Here is a 20,334-nt window from a genome sequence, read left to right on the forward strand (position 1 = left end):
TTGTTATGAATGTCAGCCAGATTAGGTTAATATGGGGCATATTTTTATATTGATTCTCTTCTAAAATGTTTGTGAAAGTATAACGCTGTATAGTAGTGTATAGTAACACAATAGTAATAAGTGATAGTACGAGTTTAATGTTTTAATGCTGGATTTTTGGTTTTATAACATCATAATTGGCTTTCTCAATAACTTAGGGTTATTACATGAGTAAAAGTGACATTTATTTAATCCTAAATTGTCGGTATTTCTCATAAATATATTAACAAGTGTTAATATAAATGCTGATGTAATGTAAATTGGAAATGTTGTGAAGGAAAATGTTACATTGAATTAATTATAAGGATTAGCATCATTTTTGCATTTATACCAGTAGTTATAGATAGAGTAAGAAATGTATTATTTTAATAATTCTTGTAATATTACTTGAGTATCTCAAAGTAAGACCAAGACTGTATTCTGAGGAGTGTATTCAAGTGTATAAAGTATTTTTGTTCAATGTATTAATGCCTTTTGTTCACAAAGAAAATCTAGTTACATTGCATTGAGTGTGTATTGATATTGTGTATTGATATTGCATTGAGTAATATGATGTATTGATATCCATGACACATTTGAATATTATCTTATTGATATACGTTTGGTTTTATTCTGGAACACTGTGTACAATGTGTTAGCTTTAAAATAAGTAATTATCTTTGATATATTAAACTGCACTCGAGCAATGCTATAACGTGTCTGTCTCCTTATCATTCACAGTTTTGTGCGTGATTTGGCTTGTGCCGGTCCAGATTCCCCTAGGTCTGGAGCCGGTAACACTGCCACCACATCATCTGTAATTATAAAGTAAAACACAAAGCAGTTTTATCAGAACACATAATGACATATCCAGAATGTCCAAAATTTGGCACAGAACATCATTATTTCCATAACTATGACTGCGAAAAGGTCTTATCAGCATAAAGAATGCTTTGAGGCGTCACAACACAATGTGTCCTGCTTATAGATGAAGTGTGTGTGTGCGCGTGTGTGGCAATCAAGAGACACATGTCAGAAAGCGACTGACTCACTGACCTCACGCAGCACATATAGGCATTCAAACCAGAGCATGTGCAATATATCATGGCAGATTGCCAGAGGTAGCATATTTAACCAGATATTTTTGTGGCATACTTAGCATATTTACTCAGAGCCTGTGTGTTATCAAGCTATCTGTTGCCATGTCTAACTCACCCTGGCTTTCTCACACTCAAAACAAACAGAACATTGACTCCTCAACCAAAAAGAAAGAAAAAGTAACCTTGGGCTGTAGCTTCTTGATGTTTATACAAAGTTAGTTCAGCCTTTAATGTTAGAGATTTGGGTTTTATCTTATGGTTTATTCTTATTTTATGTTATATATTTATTTTTAAATTGTGTAAAGTGTAGTCAATGTTGGGAGTGGATTGAAAAAGGTTAATCAAAGTCGTACTAAGACCAGAAGGGATTGTACAATTTCATAAAACGAAACTGTATCATACAGTATTTGCATGATGGGCTCCAAAAATCTCCTCACTATAAATTTCATTCATTATTTTTTCTTCTGCTTATTTTATTAGTTAACATTAAACAGCAGATTTTTTTTTGTTTAGTTATATTTAGGGCGATGCAGTGGCGCAGAAGGTAGTGCTGTCGCCTCACAGCAAGTTCGCTGGTTCGATTCTCGGCTCAGTTGGCGTTTCTGTGAGGAGTTTGCATGTTCTCCCTGCCTTCGCGTTGGTTTCCTCCGGGTGCTCTAGTTTCCCCCACAGTCCAAAGACATGCGGTACAGGTGAATTGGGTTGGCTAAATTGTCCGTAGTGTATGAGTGTGTGTGTGAATGTGTGTGGATGCTTCCCAGAGATGGGTTGTGGCTGGAAGGGCATCTGCTGCGTAAGAACTTGCTGGATAAGTTGGCAGTTCATTCCGCTGTGGTGACCCCGGATTAATAAAGGGACTAAGCCGACAAGAAAATGAATGAATGAATGAATGAATAGTTTTTTGTTTTTTTAATTCGCAATAAAACAATTGACATAATTCGTCACCTTGGAATTATAAGGTTGTATCTGCCTTTTGAATGATTTTGAGATATTAAGCTTCAAAGTTTTTGCATTCCATGTAGCAAATATGTGTGTAAGATTTGTTTTTAATTAAAAAGTCTTAAAATGTAAACAACTTATGAAAAACATAATGTAAATAAGTTGTCATCCAATAAGAATGTCAATAACTAAATTTTGACAAAATTGTCAGATAGAACCTTAAAATTCTGAGGTGACAAAATGTGTATTAATATTTTTATACAATACAGAATGAGTAACACTGTCAATAAAAAGATACAAAAGAAAGAAAAAAATTAAAATAAAAAACATGAAATAAACTTTCTCGGCGGGTTTGTGTGGGTTTCCTCCGGGTGCTCTGGTTTTCCCCACCACCCATAGGTGAATTGAATTAAATAATCTGGTTGTAGTGTATGTGTGTGAATGCAAAGAGTGTATGGGTGTTTCCCAGTGTTGGGTTTGTGGTTGAAAGGGCATCCGCTGCATAAACAATTGCTGTGGTGACCCCTGATTAATAAAGGGCCTAAGCCGAAAAGAAAATGAATGAATGAATGAATGAATGAAAGAAACTAAGACGTCAATAACAGAATATAAATTAAATCATTGCAAAATTAAATAGACGGTTCATTCCACTGCGATGACCCCTATTATTTAAAGGGACTAAGCCGAAAAGAAAATGAATGAAAATGAAATAGTACTGTTTGCTTTCTTATTTTCAGATAATGAAATTATATTTAAATAATGACTAAATTCTTGCAAAAAAAAAAAAACTCGGAAAATGTGGTTTGGTATTAGTAAATTTGCATTTGTGGATATAGAATTTACAAGGAAAATATTTTTTTAACAAAACAAGCATTTCTTTTACTAGATACAGATTCATAATAACCAAAAAATTATAGATTGAAAAGTTTCAGAAACATCTTTTATATGATTACTAATAAATGGTCTTCCGTTATTCACATGTCTGCCAGGACTCAGGGGCACATCAGCGAGTGGGCGGGGTCACCACTATAAAAGGGCGTGTGTTTGAATTTTATTCGTGCTCCAACAAAAACGGGCGGGTCTCAAACAACAAACAGAGCCCATTACGCTCGGCGTGTGTTGTGTTTTACTCGAAGTTTGTAGATTTAAAAGTATAAAGTCCGTTCCTTTTAATTTTGATCATGCTGCATCGTCACCTATATAACATATAACGCTTTCAGCAAGTTAAAATTTACTTTTAAGTTTCAACGACGTTTATTTAATTGAGCAATACGATAATCTTCAGTTGCTGGATGATTTAGAGACTAATTTTCCCAAACAATAACATACATATCTCATCCTTTTTATAACTTAAACTCTATACTCTGGGGTCAAAGTTATGGCTTTCCAAAGCATCAAACACTTTGCTCTCGAGCTTGACGGTCCGGATGATATTGTGTACAGCAGCGGAGAGATGGTCACTGGCGTGGTGATCCTGGAGCTCACCCGGGAAATCAAGGTCCGGTCCCTGAGGGTGTTGGGAAGAGGAGTCGCTATAGCCCACTGGCTGGAAAACCGCAGTGTCGGCGTGAACACCGTCTATAACGACTACACATCCAAGACGATTTATTTCAGGAAGAGACAACATCTTATCCGAGGTGGGTTTGTTAAGGTTTGGTAGATTAACAGGCACTGTTTGTCCAAAGGTTATCATTAAAACAAACAATTGCTTAGCCTGGAACACTAAACAAACAAAAACAATAGGTCATTTATTTACTTCGTGCATATAAAGGGTTTTAAAAACTAAAAATAGTGTTATTTGGGTATTCTTGTTTTGCAAACACAAAAGAACAACCTTTGATGAATGTCCAAGTTGGTCTTTTTGATTTATTTACAATGAATGGTAACTTGTGCAAAAGGGTAGTTCACTCAAAAATGAAAAATATTATAAACTCTCACTTGTTAGCAGACTATTTTCCTGTTTATCGTAAAAGAAGAAATTTTGAAAAATGCAGGAAGCCATTTACGTCTATTATAATACAAAAAGTATATACAGTGGATTCCACCAGTTTTTAGCTAAAATATCTGCTATTAAATTTCAGTTTTTATTGAAGTATCCCTTAAATTTAAAACAAAAAGGAAAATGTATATATATATATATATATATATATATATATATATATATATATATATATATATATATATATATATATATATATATATATTTTTTTTTTTTCTTTTTAATGAAAGCATTTAAAAACTATTCTAAAAATATTTTGAAAAACTTGTTTAAACTGTATTGTAGCTTTATAAAATTAAACAAACTTTTGGTTCATAATGTTTGCAGGGTAGTTTTTTATTTTATTTACTCCTGTGAATATTTCATAACAAAATTGAATATGAGCCAGAATCAACAAATCCATATTTTGTAAAACGGATCAGTGATTTGTGACTCAAAAGTGAATGAATTGCTCACCACAGAGAAAAAAAATAGCCTACAAATCACTACACAAGTATTTGAATTAATTCTCAATAAGTTATCAATATTATTTGCTGACATTGACAATTGCTTGCATTAAACAACAGTGAACCTCCTCCCGGTCATAATGTTTCCAGAAGGCTTATATCCTCTGCAGACCACTTTTATGGTGATATTTTTGCCCTTTTGAGGTCTACCGTTTAATTCACAATTCACTGTGAATGAAAGAAATGGCAAAAGGGTAAACTGTGCCTTTAAGGGTTCAGTCATGCAGTAGTTTTGATGGTAACTCGGGACATGGCTGCTTTTTTCTAACCTTTGACAGCTGGCCCAGTCATGATACTGCTAAGCAAATGTGTGATCTGGTTAATCATTCATCTCTTCATCAAATACACAAACAATCAACCACACTTCACAAGTTAAATGCTTTTATCCAGGGTGATAAAAGCCCAAATACTGTGATTAAAATGAAACCACAAAAAAGGTTAATTAGAAAGTAGAACAAGAACTAAAGATTGAGGTAAAGTTTGAAATTCGCACAATCGTTCATTTAACGGCCCATATATTGTTTACCACACTAATTTGAATGTTGAGTATGAAATAGCATGCAAGGATGACTTCAACACAACATTAGCACCATACAGTCATCGATTCGCACAATGTAATTGATCGTGAACAATGCTGTACTTTGATAACCATTGGCTACTAATATGATTTCCCTATTTAGAATTTATAAAGATTGAGGCAAAGTTGGTTGTATATTCAGACATTCAGACTTCTTCTTAATATATTTCAGAAATTTGTTAATTGTAAATTCAAAATGGGGAAATTAGCCGCCAATGACTATCAAAGTACAGCATTGTTCAGCCGATTAAATAGTGCAATTGTTGTTTAGAAGTCATACTTGCATGTAATTTTAGTCTGAATATTCAAAGTACCACAGTAAACAATACAGGGAGTTGTCTTGTTACTGAACCAATGTGCGGATATAAAAACTTTACCTCAGTGAACTAAAGGTGTTGTGAGCTACTTTCCTATTTCAACTCTTTGCCTAAATTACTAATTTTCATAATTTCAACTTTTCAGTTTTTCAATTTTACATTGACTACTGAAGCTCTCATTGCATTTTGATTGTCAGGTCATTTAAAAAAGTTTTATGTACTGTTCCTGCTGCATTCCCTAAGTCTTCAAAGAGTATTAGAAAGTAAAGACCCTCCATTAAAAGTTCTTTCTTTGGTGATAAAACGAAAAAAATAAAATAAAAAAAGAATGAAAGCCAGTGTTTTTACAGATGTCAACAAAAAATCCTTTAGGAGGTATGATTGCTTATGAACTTTACACATACTTTTGTCCGCTCATGTTTAAAGCACATTGGAACATTACAGATAGATCAATTGTTGATATTTGTCATGCCCTTTTATTTGGTATAAGCATTGGTTCTTGTCAGTTCAAAAATAGGTTGGCAACGCATGGAGTCGCCACTTTAGAAGGATAGCAGCATTTGTTTCTATATCGATATCAAACGCAAACATTTTTGCTAATCTATATGAACTGACAAAAACCAATGCTAAAAGTGGTTTTAGAGATTTTGTTTTGTGTTTGATATTGATGTACAATTTGTGTGGGGATCAAGTTTTCTACTGTATAAAAAATTTAAACATAGTTCATATTTGTGCACATTTTATACATATTTAAAAATATACTTTATCATGTATATATGTTCTTTGTGTTACTTCTGAACAATAACACACCAATTAGTGAGAACAGGGATGAAGACACACAGCTGACATCGCTGTGTAAATAATGCATACTTTTGGTACGTGATTACATGCCGCAGTGTCAGTTTAAGAAACTGCACGGGCTGGTTTGCTTATCGTTATCTAAATAAACAGCTTGTTTCTTGGCAGTCCAGACGTGACAGCCTTCGTGCACGTTGTGATTTCAACATCACACAACTAGGGGGAGAACAAACCACGCTGACAAGTGTGAGGCTTTAAAACTAGCGCTGCAAATTCTCCACAAGATGGCGATACGAAAACTACTTTCACTGCTACAAAGAAACAAGTTGTTTTGATCAACTGTTTGCGAAGCGTGCTTTTGCATTTTTAGAATCTTCTTTTATATGATGTTTAAGTGTGCATGACACACTTTCTGCAATGTCACTAAATTCTTTAAACAAATAATACTTGTCTAATTATAATATATTCTTTTATTTTCTTTTATTTTTTTTTTACAAAATATGTTTATCCATGCACATCGCTCATAAAAGCAATTGACTCGAATGTAGAAAAGAACAGAATGAACTCGTTTTTTGTTTTGCTGAACTTCTTCACGGGTCGGGGAGGTTCCTCTGCTTTCGGGCATGCTCAGTCAGCTTGTTTTTGTCTCAGAACCTGTATGCATCAATCATCCGAGTCTCCATCCACACCCAGTTAAGATGTTTATGAGCAGGCAGCGATTCCTGCCATAGGCCTTACATAATAAAATCAGTAAGCCCGCCCACATGAGTTAAAGGCCGACCAGGGAACATGCACAGCTTCAGTTTTGTTTTGAACCTGAATGAAAAGCAGCTTCCTGCACTTGGACGCATCCACTCGCTCTTTGTTTGACTTTACGCGTCCGAAGACGATAAATATTTTAAGGGCTGCGCTTGGGGGAAGCCTTTGCAAGACCAAAGATGATTTTCGACAAGTTGAAAAAGTTCGACATCGTATTTGATTCTCCGGAGATGGACTGTCCTCCGGTGTACAGCAGCGGGGATGTTGTCTCAGGGAAAGTTGTGCTCGAGTTTTCAGCGGAGAGTAAAATCGATTCGCTGAAGTTGCATGCAGAAGGATTCGCGAAAGTTCATTGGACTGAGTCTCGCAGCGCAGGGTCCAGCACCGCGTACACGCAGAACTACAGCGATGAAGTGGAGTACCTGAACCGGAGAGAAGTGCTTCTGCAGGCAGGTCAGTCATTCACTGATAGGGACGATGTGTGCTTATAGCAGATCAGATAAGGTGTCCTGCTCTTTCGAGCTCATGTTTTCATCTTCGTTGAGGATTGTGTTTTTCCACTTTTGGTCAAGTTGACAGAGTCACCTCTTATAAAGGAACACAATCACAAATGAAACTGCTTATCTCGTTCTAATCTCTCATGATTATTGCCTGACACGTGATTTAAAAAACCTTTTTTCCACGCTAATATAATGAAAGCGAAATTAGGGCTGTCATAAAGCATGATGATTCAAATTTATCTACATCTTATCCTCCTTCAGTTGGTGTTAATCATTTAACCAGACTCAATACAAGTTATCTCGATAATTATTTCACCAGTAGTTTTCAGTTGGATTAACTGATGAACTGAACATTCAGTTGTCTGACATTTCTAGTTTTTTTATGGGTGATGGTGGTCATTTTTTGTGTGTAAATATCTTGCATATATTATTATTTTTGTAAATTTAAGGTGTGAGCAAGTACCATTAACAAATGACAACAGCAACTGGGTTATGTGTAACTCATTTTAATAGTGAGGATTATTTCTATCTGTGGAATGAATAAATATTGCTATTCAAGAAGTTGATGTTGTATGGGAGAAACATGTTATATTCAAGTTTTACTTTATGAAAGCACTAGTTGAACATAAACCTGAAGCTTTTGATAAAACTTTTTTTTTTTGTGTATGATTAAAAAAAAAAAAAAAAAAAACAGATATTTGTGCCTTAGGCGTTGCTTTTGTATTTTGTCAGTGAAATAATCCTTCTTATTCTCTCTCCCATTCTTCTTTTCCCCCTGCAGATAATGGAGATCTGACTGTCATTCCTGCTGGGAGACACGAGTACCCTTTCAGTTTTCAGCTGCCAGAGGAGTAAGCATGGCTTCTTTATTATTAGTCATATTAATGCTATCAGCAAACTTTATTTGCATAGAGAATGAGTGTTAATATATGTGTTTTGTCTGTCAGAACTCTAGTTACTTCCTTTGAAGGCAAGCATGGCAGTATTCGATATTGGGTGAAGGTTAAGCTGCATCGCCCATGGGCCACAGTCAAGAAAATCAAGAAAGAATTTACCGTTATCGAACCCATTGACATCAACACTCCTAGTTTACTGGTGAGCACTCGAAATATATCTGTTACTTCTCATTTAGTGTGTACTACAGTTTTGGTGACTTGCGTACTAAACCAGACTTTCTTAAATTTCAGGCACCTCAAGCTGGAACCAAAGATAAGATGGCTCGCATCTGGTACCGCAACTGTGGGCAGGTGTCAATCACTGCAAAGATTGACCGCAAAGGCTATACTCCAGGTAACAGCGGAAACCCGAATAACATTTAAGTTTTTGATCTCACTGGAGATGTTCTAACATGCCTTGACTTCCTCTCCAGGTGAAGTGATCCCGGTGTTTGCGGAATTTGATAACTCCACATCTCGCTCCGTGGTGCCGAAAGCTTACATAACCCAGACGCAAACCTTCATTGCAAGGGGCACCATGAAACAAAAACGAGCTGTGGTAGCCACGTTGTGTGGTGACATAGTTGGCCCGCGCCGCAGGGAGACCTGGCATGGCCGAGCTATCAAAATTCCACCTGTCGGCCCCTCCATCTTACAGTGTCGCATCATCAAAGTTGAATACATGCTCAGGGTGAGTTCACTAGACCTTCTAGCTACCTAAATCCACTTGTTTACTTCACTATATTTAAATAAAGCTTAATTTAATTATGAAAAACAAAATATTGTATAAAAGATCTAAGACTTCTCTGTTTTAACTCAAATTTACTTTCACCCTACAACCTGTGGGACCATTTGTGCTTACACTTTTAAACCACAAATTTGTAGTTTAAATATGAGGCAATCGTGACAAACTATATATTAGTCTAAAGTTTTTATATATGGTGGCTGATTTTTGATAGATGTTACTGAACAACATTTATTTATCAAATTGCGACAAGGAGATTTACTAGTTGTGAAGTATTACTTTGCTACAGCAATCCACATTTCCTAAAGGTTAAGATCAAGTCATATACCCCCAAACTCCCCATACTATTTGAGATTTTGTTGTTAACTTTACAAATAATGTTAAAAATATGAAAAATTATGATTCATATCCATCAAAACATACACAAAAATAATAGAGGACACCTTATTCACCAATGGAAATTGGATGTTATCTGTTGGTCTTGTTTGTTACTGTGTCCAAACAAAATACGACTGAAAGTCGACTGAAAGTACGACTGACCTTTTTTTAAATAGCAATTTTTATTTTGGAATATAATTTGTTTAGATGTCTAACTTTTTTCTTTTCTTTTCTGTCAATCTGTACAATATACACACACACACACACACACACACACACACATATATATATATATATATATATATATATATATATATATATATATATATATATATATATATATATATGTGTGTGTGTGTGTGTGTGTGTATATATATATATATATATATGTATATATGTATATGTGTTATAATATTTTTTTATTATAATTAAAAAATATATAATATAAAAATGATATATTTTAATAGATATTTAATAGATAAATTATAATAATATTTCTTATATATATATATATATATATATATATATATATATATATAAATATTATTAGAATTTATCTATTAAATATCTATTAAAATATATCATTATTATATTATATTGTTTTTAAATGTGAAAAAGCCTAAATCTGTGCACTAAAGCGTTGAATATTTTCAATCCCTTAAGTTGAATATGTCATTTTCATATCTGATCAAATTATGGCCAGTTAAAAGGTTTTGATGATCTAGCTAAACATCCTCTTTTTTTTTTTTTTTTGCAGGTGTGTGTTGATGTTCCTGGAACGTCCAAGCTTTCCTTAGAACTTCCTCTGGTGATGGGTACTATCCCTCTGCATCCATTCGGCAGTCGCACGTCTAGTGTCAGCAGCCAGTACAGTGTCAACATGGAGTGGCTTCGCATGGCCATTCCTGAACAGCCCGAACGTAAGTATGCCCAAATTATGGGTTTCATCAGTCTATAAGTGACGACATAGTGAAAAATTGGTCATTCATGTTGAGTCATGGTGTTTTTTGTGTGTTTTCCACCACAGCTCCTCCAGATTACAGTTCTGTTGTCACAGAAGAAGAAGCAGCTCAGAACTCCACAGCAGTCCAACCTGAAGAAGACCTCAGCGGTGTGCTGCAGCCCTCGCTCTTGGCCTACATACAGGAGTTCAGATCACGCCCACCTCCAGTGTACAGCGAGGTGAGAAGACGTGCAATATTAGAGGTGTTAAATGATGGTTCTTAGCTGAACTTGCATCAATATTTTTTGCATCAGATTGAATCTAAAATGTTTACTGATCAAAACCTAAATCATATCTAATGTTTTTAATTAAAATTATATTGGAATTTGATGACTTTTTTTCTACATGAGAGACAAAAATTTTGGCCCTTGTGGTTTTAATATTTAAAAATTGAGTTGTAATTGACATGATTAACAATTTTACGTTGCGACAAAGATCTTCTATTAAATGATGTTAAAATCAGTGATTTAAAATGTATTTATGATTTACTAATCACAAGTTTGACTTGCTAATGACCCAAATACAGAGTTTGAATACATTTTAAATGAAACTTTTATTAGCTTTGAACTGTGGTATTAGAATTAAATGTACAATTCATAATAAGTGTCCTTCTCTTCTCAGGTGGACCCAAACCCTCAGCCCATCACGATGCGTCGTCGCTGCATGACCTGTTGAACTGTTTGCCAGCTGAGCATCATGTGATGTTTGAAACAAACGAAGCCGAGATTTGATTCTCCTGGACGCCTCTCTGAGACTGGTACTTGTTTGAGCAGTTCGCATCTGTGCTTCCTGCAGCGGTGGCAGAGAAAGGAGGAGATGTCTGGACCAGGCAAGGCAGAGCGCTTTCGACAAACAAAGAGGACATTCAGGACCGGGATGAACAAAGGTTCAGCCCGTCATTGTCTCTCTGAGAGCGATCAGACTCTGGTCTGTGCCTAGACCGATTCATTGCCTATCGCACTTGTACGTCGAATCAGGGAATTTTGGGCATGATCACTAATTATGGGTGAGAAGCCATTCAGAGATTATACCCATCATGCCTGTGAATGAGAGATGAGTTCCTCTCAGCCAGCATTAGATGTTAGCAGGCATATGTGATGCCGTCCTTACTCCCATATATATCATGGCGTGTATCATCTCATTTGGTATTGGTGTTAGCCAAAGAGATTGGTTTAATGTTCTTGTGCGCACGGGTAATTCTATGCAAAAGGGAAACCTAAAGCTTTAAGAATAGGATATGGGAGAAATTGCAAATGTAAATCCTGGAATTTCATGTTTTTTTCTCCTGTCGGACGGGGATTAAAACAACTCTATGTTAATGTAATGTTGGTTAATGTAATGTTGGCATAAGTTTAATCTGACAAAAGCAAAGTCTGTCATCTGGAAGGTCCTAATGTCAAGATGAATGGAATTTAAGACTGATTGTGTCAGAATATCAGCGGATGTATATATATTTTTGGCACATTGTATTTCTGCATTTATTGTTTGCCAGTGGATCAAGGTAAAACAGTGCAGGGTTATATAAAAGCTTTTAACGGTTAGCTTTACAAATGATGGCAGAAAAAAACAGCCATGTGCATTCAAGGTGCCTTGTTGTTTTAGATGAAACAATGAACGAAAACAGGGATTGTCACATTAAGCTTTCCTAGTCCTATACGACTCCCTGAAGTGTCCTTACAAACATTCCAAAAATACCACAGAAGTGGTTCATTTCCAGATTTTGAAAGTGTGTAACTTCAGGTTTAAACACAATGATTGTTTATGGCACTCACTTTGAATGAATGTATTTTATAGATAACATTTGTGACAAGTATATTTTTTGTTAATCACCTTTAAGTAAATAAAAAGAAAAACAATATGTAAGAATATGGTGTTTTATTTCATTATAATGTTAAATGCAATGCAAAAGAACTTAAAGAAAGTTTCGTTTTGAAATGCATTAATTTTTAAGGTTTTAATTTCTCAATGTATGTTTGACTTTAATATTACACTGTAAAACCCAACTGTCAATTGAAATGAGTGTAGTTAACTCAAATTTACTGAAAGTTAATTCTACTCATTTGAAAAGAGTTTTGAACTCAGTGTTGAAGGTAATGAGTTAATTAAATAAACCACAGTACTTCAGCGTAAATGGAATAAGTTCACAGTACTCGTATAGATTCGTTTTTTTTTTTTTAACTCAAATGGTTTGTAGCTAAAGATTTCTTCAAACGGTTTTAGCTACCTTTAACTTATTTGAGTTTTACAGTACTCTGTTGGTTTGAGTTCTCCATTCATCAGGTTTTACTGTGTTCAAATTGCTTCATTTAATCAAATGGATTAAGTTCACAGTACTCATTAGGATTATTTTTCAAACTTGTTGCAATAGGTTTCCTCAATTGGTTTGAGTTACCTTGACTTATTGGGTTTTACCATTCATGAAAAAAAAAATAAAATAAAAAATAAATAAACGTAGTACATTAGTTTTCTAGGGGTTGTACTTTTTCTATATATAACACAAGTGGTGCCTGAGGCACTGAATGTCCTTTTTCCTCCTGTGTTGTTTTCTGAAATGCTTCCTGGCTCGGTTAGTCTCATAATAATTCATAAAGATAAGAAAACCCCATATTCAAATTCGAACCTTGCGAGAAAAAGTAGAGCATACATGAATGCACTGTGATTTAGTATAATAGTTTAGTAACTTTCATTGTATAATACATAACTTGGAGAGAACAAAATAAAAAATAAAAAGCAGCAAATATATAAAAACTTTAGCATTTATATATGCATATATGCCTCATCAAAGGCATGTTATAAACTGGGATTGCATTGTTTTTGCAAGGTTTACAGTCATATAATGTGACAAAAGCTGCAGGAACATGAACTGGTGCTCTGCAAATGATTAATGTTTGGTAAAGGAAAAACATGTAACATTTGAATGTTCTCAAGTACTCATTTGCTTTAGATTGATGGCACAGAAGAATACATTACACACATACTTGTAGCTATACACTGTTGTTTTGCCTGAAATGGTACAGATATATGAAAGAACATTGCTCGAAGGCGGTTGTCTGTAAGCACGAGGCATTGTAGAACAACATTCTTGTAAATGCCTTTAACAAACCTATTGTGACGGAGTTAATAACACTGTTTTTTTGTGACCCACTGTAAAATACCATCACTGAAAACATGGATGATAAAAATAAGGCTCTTCACAAATGTTTTTTATTTTCCCCCTCACGACAGCTTAAAGACATTTGAGCTCATGGCGAACAAAAACACATAGAACAGCAAAATTGCATGCCATGTTTATGTTGTGTACAGTAGCCTACACCAGGTGTTTGTGTTAAATTTCAGCTACTGTACTAGATTTAACATCATTTTGTTCCTTTCTTCAAAAAACAGAGTACAAAAAGATGTTTAGTGATGCATTGCAAACCAATTTTATTTTTCAGCACTATATGTTTTTGAATATTGAATGCATGGTCACGATCGTAGGATTGGGTGAGGTTAAAATATGGAAGGCAGTTAGGGCCAAAATTTGATCTTGTCAATTGACTTTCACTTTGATCGTGTTCACACACAAGAACCATAAAGGCAGTCATGTTGGCCGTTTTTAAATTTGGTATTTGTTCAAATACAACCTAACTATGGTTGCTTCTGACTTTTTCCCCCCTCAAATGTGTATTTCCTTGTAAAATTTATTTTTTACATTTTACAACTATAGGCTGAATGCAAAAAATAAAATAAAATAAAAATACATAAATAAAAAATAAATAAATAAATAAACCATTGGATGTTTTTAAGAGTAATGTCTTTCTAAAATATGACAACGGACATTCAATGCCTAATCTAAAATCTCAATCTTCGAATGCAAAAACGAGGTGACAAATTTAATTCTGTACAGGCCTATATTTAGAATGACCACTATGACCATTATAAAAGTTGTAAATATCTAGTAGTTCCAGTGTTGACCAATTTTTACCGTGTTTGAAAATATGTTTTTAAATATTTAAGAGCCTATTTTTTTTATATATAGAAGGCAGTTTAACAATTAATGTTTGCATAGCTATGCCAAGTACACTACAATATCCAATATACCATATCTGTATCCCAATCTACTATCATGTCAACAAATATAATAGCAAGAACAGTGATATTCTTTTATATTGTTATACTGTCACATACTGAAATTTCACACGTCTCTTATAAAACATTTAATCCAAAATAGATTACAACAGCAGAGCCTACTTGTGTCAGCTGAAAAGAAAAGTCACTTCAGAGCTAAATGAAGTTATTATAATTCCATATATGTCTAATAATAAATAAGAAGTGGGATGTGCATCTGTCAATATCTGGATTGTTTGTGATTTGGAAAAAAGATGTAGCGTTAGTGTATGAAAAAATACACTATTACAATACAGCTTCAATGTTTTTGTAGTGCACAAAATGTTTTCTATTTAAACTGTTGGTAAATAGTTTGTTTTCATGATGACTTTATCTGCTAAGCTAAGTTTTGATTGGACAATAGAAGGACAGATAGAATAGAATAGAATAGAATAGAATAGAATAGAATAGAATAGAATAGAATAGAATAGAATAGAATAGAATAGACAGGACATACAGAAAAAAGCCTCTGAAATCAAGATGGAGGCTCAGATTGGATCAGTAGTTGTACAAGTTTTAAGCTAAATAGCTAGCTAGCTAAATCCCTATGTTTGGTTTAAAAGAAAGAATTGTATTAGTTCCCACTCAAAAAATGCTGTTTGTTCAAAATAATTCAACACGAGATGAAACAACACAGTTCTTGAGGTTTTTTTAGGGGGGAGATTTTATTTGTTTTATGTTAAATCTACTTAAATTTGTAAAAAAATAAAAACAATTTATAAGTTAACTGAATTCCTTCATGTTGTCCCAGCAAATCGATTGTGTGGAACTCGACATTGTTTTTATAGTGTGAAAGCATAACTTAAGATGGTTAAATAATTTATAAATAAATATGCAAGCAGTAGCATTGCATATTTGGAAGTGAATTATGCCTCAAGTGTATTTTAGGCAAATGATTTGCAAGCGTCATATGATCTAAGCATGTTTCACAAGCAAATATGCCTTTGGAGAGCAAAAGAAAACATCAGAAATCGAAAAGAAGTCCCTGCATTACACTGCACAAACAAATCAGCAGTGATATTTGTGTCTGTCTGTCCTTAGAGAGGCTTCCTTAGATGGAGACATGACGTTCAGGGCTGTGCATCTGGGTGTGAGACCCTTGTTGACTTCACAGGGGCAGATCAGTTTGCTGTAAAGCCTGGGGACTTCGTGGAAACTGAAGAAACTTTATGGGCAGATCAAGAAGCTATACAGGCTAAAGGAATCTCCCAAAATATCTTGACCTTGTTTATGCCAAAATATGACTTAAAATGTACTTGTTTTGGTTTGTAATGTATCTCGAATGCATTTGGAGGTTCTGGGAGCGTCTGAAGGCTGAGTTGTTTATTGCATTTCCAGCTGCCTGTTGGCTTTGTTCTCTCTGGACAGCGCCGAGCTCTGTCCGTTTCCCGAAAATTATGCCGAATCAAAGCTTTAGCTCATTGCCAAACAGATTAAGTCAGATTTTTTCCCACTGATAGAATGCAATGAGGTGTTTAGTGTTTAGCAAAAAGCATTTGTGCTATCATAACCGCTGCAAAATGGAAAGCAAAACATATGCTTGCAAGATTTGCATGTATACTGAAAAAATACTTTTTTTACTTGGAGATTTTGTTTTGTTTTTAGTCAAATATCTAAACATTCTTAAATCAGGAAACATTTTCTAAATAGTAAAACATATTGTCTTTGTTTTAAGGTATAATATAATAAATTTAAGTGAGCTTTTGCTTAAATAAAGCAAAGTAATCTACCAATGGGGTAAGCAAAGTAATCTTATTTAAAAGGAAAACTATATTAATTTGCTAACCCCATTGACAGATTATTTAGCTTGTTTTAAGGAAAAACTCACTCAATTTTAACATTATTTCTAAAAACATGATCATATTTATTTACTACAAAAATGCTTTACTTAGTTTTTTGTTTTGTTTCTAGTCCAAATATCTAAAATAACTTAAATAAAGAATAATTTTCTAGCCAAGTAAAACACATTGTCTTGTTTTAAGAAATAATGTCAAAATTATGTGAGTTTATCCTTAAAACAAACAAAATAATCTGCCAATATGATAAGCAAAATAATCCTACGTCAAAAAAAAAAAAAGATTAATTTTCTTATCCCATTAGCAGATTATTTAACTTGTTTTAAAGAAAAACTCACTTTATTTGACATATTATTTCTGAAAAAAACATAATTTTCTGCTTGTTTAGAAAATACTTCTTGATTTATGCATTTAAACATATTTGGACTAGAAACAAGACAAAAACAATCTACTAAAAGCATATTGTAAGTGAATATTGTCTTGTTTTTAGAAATAATCTCAAATTTAAGTTTGTTCTTAAAACAAGCAAAATATTCAAATGGGATGATCTGGAGTTGTTCTTTTTTGTTTTTATAGATATTTGGATTACAAACAAGACAAAAACAATCTATAAAAAAGCATTTTTTTGCATTGCAGATATTAAATGCATATTGTAAGTAAATATTGTCTTGTTTTTCAGAAGTAATGTCAAATTTAGGTGAGTTTTCTTAAAACAAGCACAAATAATCAGTCGGTGGCGTGGTTTCTTTTTCTACATATCTATAAGACCTAAAAAGAAAAACAAGAAACCACAACATTATTTTTAAAAACAAGACAATATTTTCTTACACTATTAAATACATATTTTAAGTCAATATTGTCCAATAAAATAATCTGTCAATGATGTGGTTTCTTGTTTTTCTTTTTAGTTTTTATAGATATTTGGACTGGAAACAAAACAAAAACACTCTGTGAAGAGCATTTTTTGCATTGTAAAACATGATTCAATATTGCAAGTAAATACTGTCTTGTTTTTAGAAATAATGTCAAATATAAGTGAATTTATTCTTAAAACAAGCTAAATAATCGTTCAATATGGTTGTTTCTTGTTTTTATTTTTTGGTTTTAGATATTTGCACTAGAAACAAGACAAAAACAATCCTCAAATATGTTTTTTGGATTGTAGAATATTATATATATTTTAAGTAAATATTGTCTTGTTTTTAGAAATAATTTCAAATTTAAGTGACTTTTTTCTTAAATCAAGCAAAAATAATCTGTCAATGTAGTGGTTTCTTGTTTTTCTTGTTTTTTGTTTTTAGATATTTGGATAAGAAACACACCAAAAACAATTTATGAAAAGCATTTTTTTTGCATTGTAGATATTAAATACATACTGTATGAAAATATTGTCTTGCTTTTAGAAATAATGTCAAATTTAAGTGAGTTTTTTTCTTAAAACAAGCAAAATAATCTGTCAGTGGTGTGTTTTTTGTTTTTCTTTATGGTTTTTATAGATATTTGGACTATAGAAACAAGACAAAAACAATCTATTAAAATAATTTTGCATTGTAGAATACTATTAAATACATATTATAAATAAATATTGACTTGTTTTTAGAAATAATGTCAAATTTAGGTGAGTCTTTTCTTAAAATAAGCGAAATAATCTGGCAATGGTGTGGTTTCTTGTTTTTCTTTTTAGTTTTTATCAATATTTGGACTATAAACAAGACAAAACAAACTTTTATGCAGTGTAATATTTTGCTTTGTATCTTAGCACTATTATGCATTAAGAAAAGTTGCAAAAGTCAGGAATTTGGAGGTGCTGCTAATATATTTCTGCGTGTACATGAACAAACACTGCTGACATGGGCGACAGTTATTAAATGCGTCAAAAGCACATGCATGCTACTTCCCCCATCAGGCTGCTCTGCACGTGGCGACGTGTTCCTCCCCTGCTCCTGGCTTGTGTCCAGCTCTCAGACAGAACTGTGAAGCTATGGTAAATATTGTGAGGAATGTATGGAGGGCCTGAGAAAGAATGTATTTACCTCGGGTGAAAAAAAAGTTTGGTGCTAATCCTTCACGGCTGAATTGAAAAAAAAAATGCATAAACAAAATGTGTGTCTGCAGTTTTTTGGAGTGGAGTTGCACAATTGCACTTCAGGAGGAACAGGACGTCCTCCAAGATTGTTTCTCCCTCTCTTGTGCACACAAAAGCTGTGGTCAAACTTCTGCAAAACTACAGTCTTCTAAGAAACAATCACAGTTTTCCCTTCAGTAATTTAGTATGGCAGTATTCCAGTGCATTTGAAGTAAAGTAGTGGGATAATTTCTGGGCATGTTGGGGCATTCTTCCAAACTTGTTTGACACTTTTTAAAAATGTATTTATTAAAAAAAAAAAAAAAAAAAAAAAACACAATGAATATGTATTGAAAATGTAAAATGTCTAAGCTACTCTTTTCCATACAATAATAATGCACACGCACACACACACACACACACACACACACACACACACACACACACACACACACACACACAAACACACACACACACACACACACACACAGACACACACACAGACACACACACACACACACACACACACACACACACACACACACACACACACACACACAACCAGTGTTAATGTTAATTATCAAAATAAAGTAAGCTTACTTTACTCAAACACTGTAAAACATTTTAAGCCAGTACAACAATAAAAACACAATCCTTATTTCCTCCATTTCCTTCGCTTTTTCTTTTTCACTCAACTTTTGCAAAAATCAGCTGCACTGACCTAAAATTATTTGTAAGTAATTAAAAAAAAGCATTAAGTTGGGTTAACACAAGATTATTGGTTTTCTGGAGAGTTGAAATACTCTAAAACAAAACTTTTTAAGTTTTGCAACTGAACATTGTTTTGTCTGCAGAACTGGAATGCCTGAGATGGAGTGAAAAAAAACATACCTTATTTCCATTCTTTTTTTTTTCCTTGTGTTCTCAGCGTTTGAAAACATCAGTTGCACTGACCGAAAATGTCTGAAGTTGAGTGAACAAAAATGGTTCAATTAGAAAAAAAACAAACAAACAAACATAAAACAAAAACAAATGTTAACGAAACATTTATTGGACACAGAATTAGAATAGGAGGCAGAACAATAATAACTGTGAACAAGACAAGGATCAAAACATGACAAAAGAAATAGGGAAAAATGCTTTGTAATGATTCAGAGGGAAAAACAAGACTCAGCCAAGAGTGTGTGTGAATGAGGTGTCTTTATAGTCCTAGTAATCAGACCATCATGAGCTTCCAGCTGTGTGTGTGCAATCTGTGGAACTGGTTCCTCAAATTGAATTATAGGGTGCTTTCACACCTGTGAATCGATTCTTTTGTTCCGAAACAGGGTTTAAAATTGTTACAATGTTGCTCTTTGTTCTTGGTGCTGTTCGCTTTCACACGGCAAAGTTTCCCACTCAGCTGTCACGCGTCTTTATTTTAATTTATGACTATGAGCAATAAGACAATATAAGCGAAAAGCTGCACTTTAATTTTGAATGTTGACACCCACAGACATCGTCACCAGATATAAATCAGAGGTAAGACTTTCTCGTACACAGCAGTTGGCTAAAATTATGTATAATTATCGTTTTGCTTTCTCACTACAATAGATCCGCTCCAGAGTTCGTTTCAATCAAGCCGAGACCACCTCATTCAGGCGATCTCATACCGATTGTTTTGGCTTTTTTTAGTTGATTCGTTTGATTTTTAAATTTCAAATACATTTGATTTCCTATTTGAAAATGCATTTTATTTTATTATTTGATTGTT

At 33.7% G+C, this 20,334-nt stretch overlaps 1 protein-coding gene and 2 long non-coding RNA genes across 4 annotated transcripts in view; 2 read left to right on the plus strand and 1 right to left on the minus strand.

The window, feature by feature from the left end:
- Positions 1-703: 703 nt before the first annotated feature.
- The window catches only part of LOC147834759 (uncharacterized), a 436,363-nt gene continuing 416,732 nt past the window's right edge, over positions 704-20,334 (minus strand). The window contains exon 4 of the long non-coding RNA XR_015502488.1: positions 704-818. This is a non-coding gene — a long non-coding RNA (uncharacterized LOC147834759). The remainder of the gene's footprint in view (positions 819-20,334) is intronic.
- Positions 3,115-12,437, plus strand: arrdc2 (arrestin domain containing 2). Of its 2 annotated transcripts, none has more exons than XM_087271886.1 (8): positions 3,115-3,694; positions 8,295-8,364; positions 8,461-8,608; positions 8,701-8,803; positions 8,883-9,139; positions 10,329-10,491; positions 10,599-10,753; positions 11,196-12,432. In XM_087271886.1, the coding sequence occupies exons 1-8, from the start codon at positions 3,436-3,438 to the stop codon at positions 11,247-11,249; spliced, it is 1,209 nt and encodes a 402-aa protein (XP_087128012.1). In that variant the 5' UTR covers positions 3,115-3,435; the 3' UTR covers positions 11,250-12,432.
- On the plus strand, positions 16,779-18,925 carry LOC147834760 (uncharacterized). The gene is made up of 2 exons (XR_015502491.1): positions 16,779-17,937; positions 18,135-18,925. It is a non-coding gene; the product is annotated as an uncharacterized LOC147834760 (long non-coding RNA).

Source organism: Danio rerio, chromosome 11 (genome assembly GCF_052040795.2).
Source record: "Danio rerio strain M-AB ecotype USA chromosome 11, GRCz13ab, whole genome shotgun sequence".
Taxonomy (NCBI): Eukaryota; Metazoa; Chordata; class Actinopteri; order Cypriniformes; family Danionidae; genus Danio; species Danio rerio.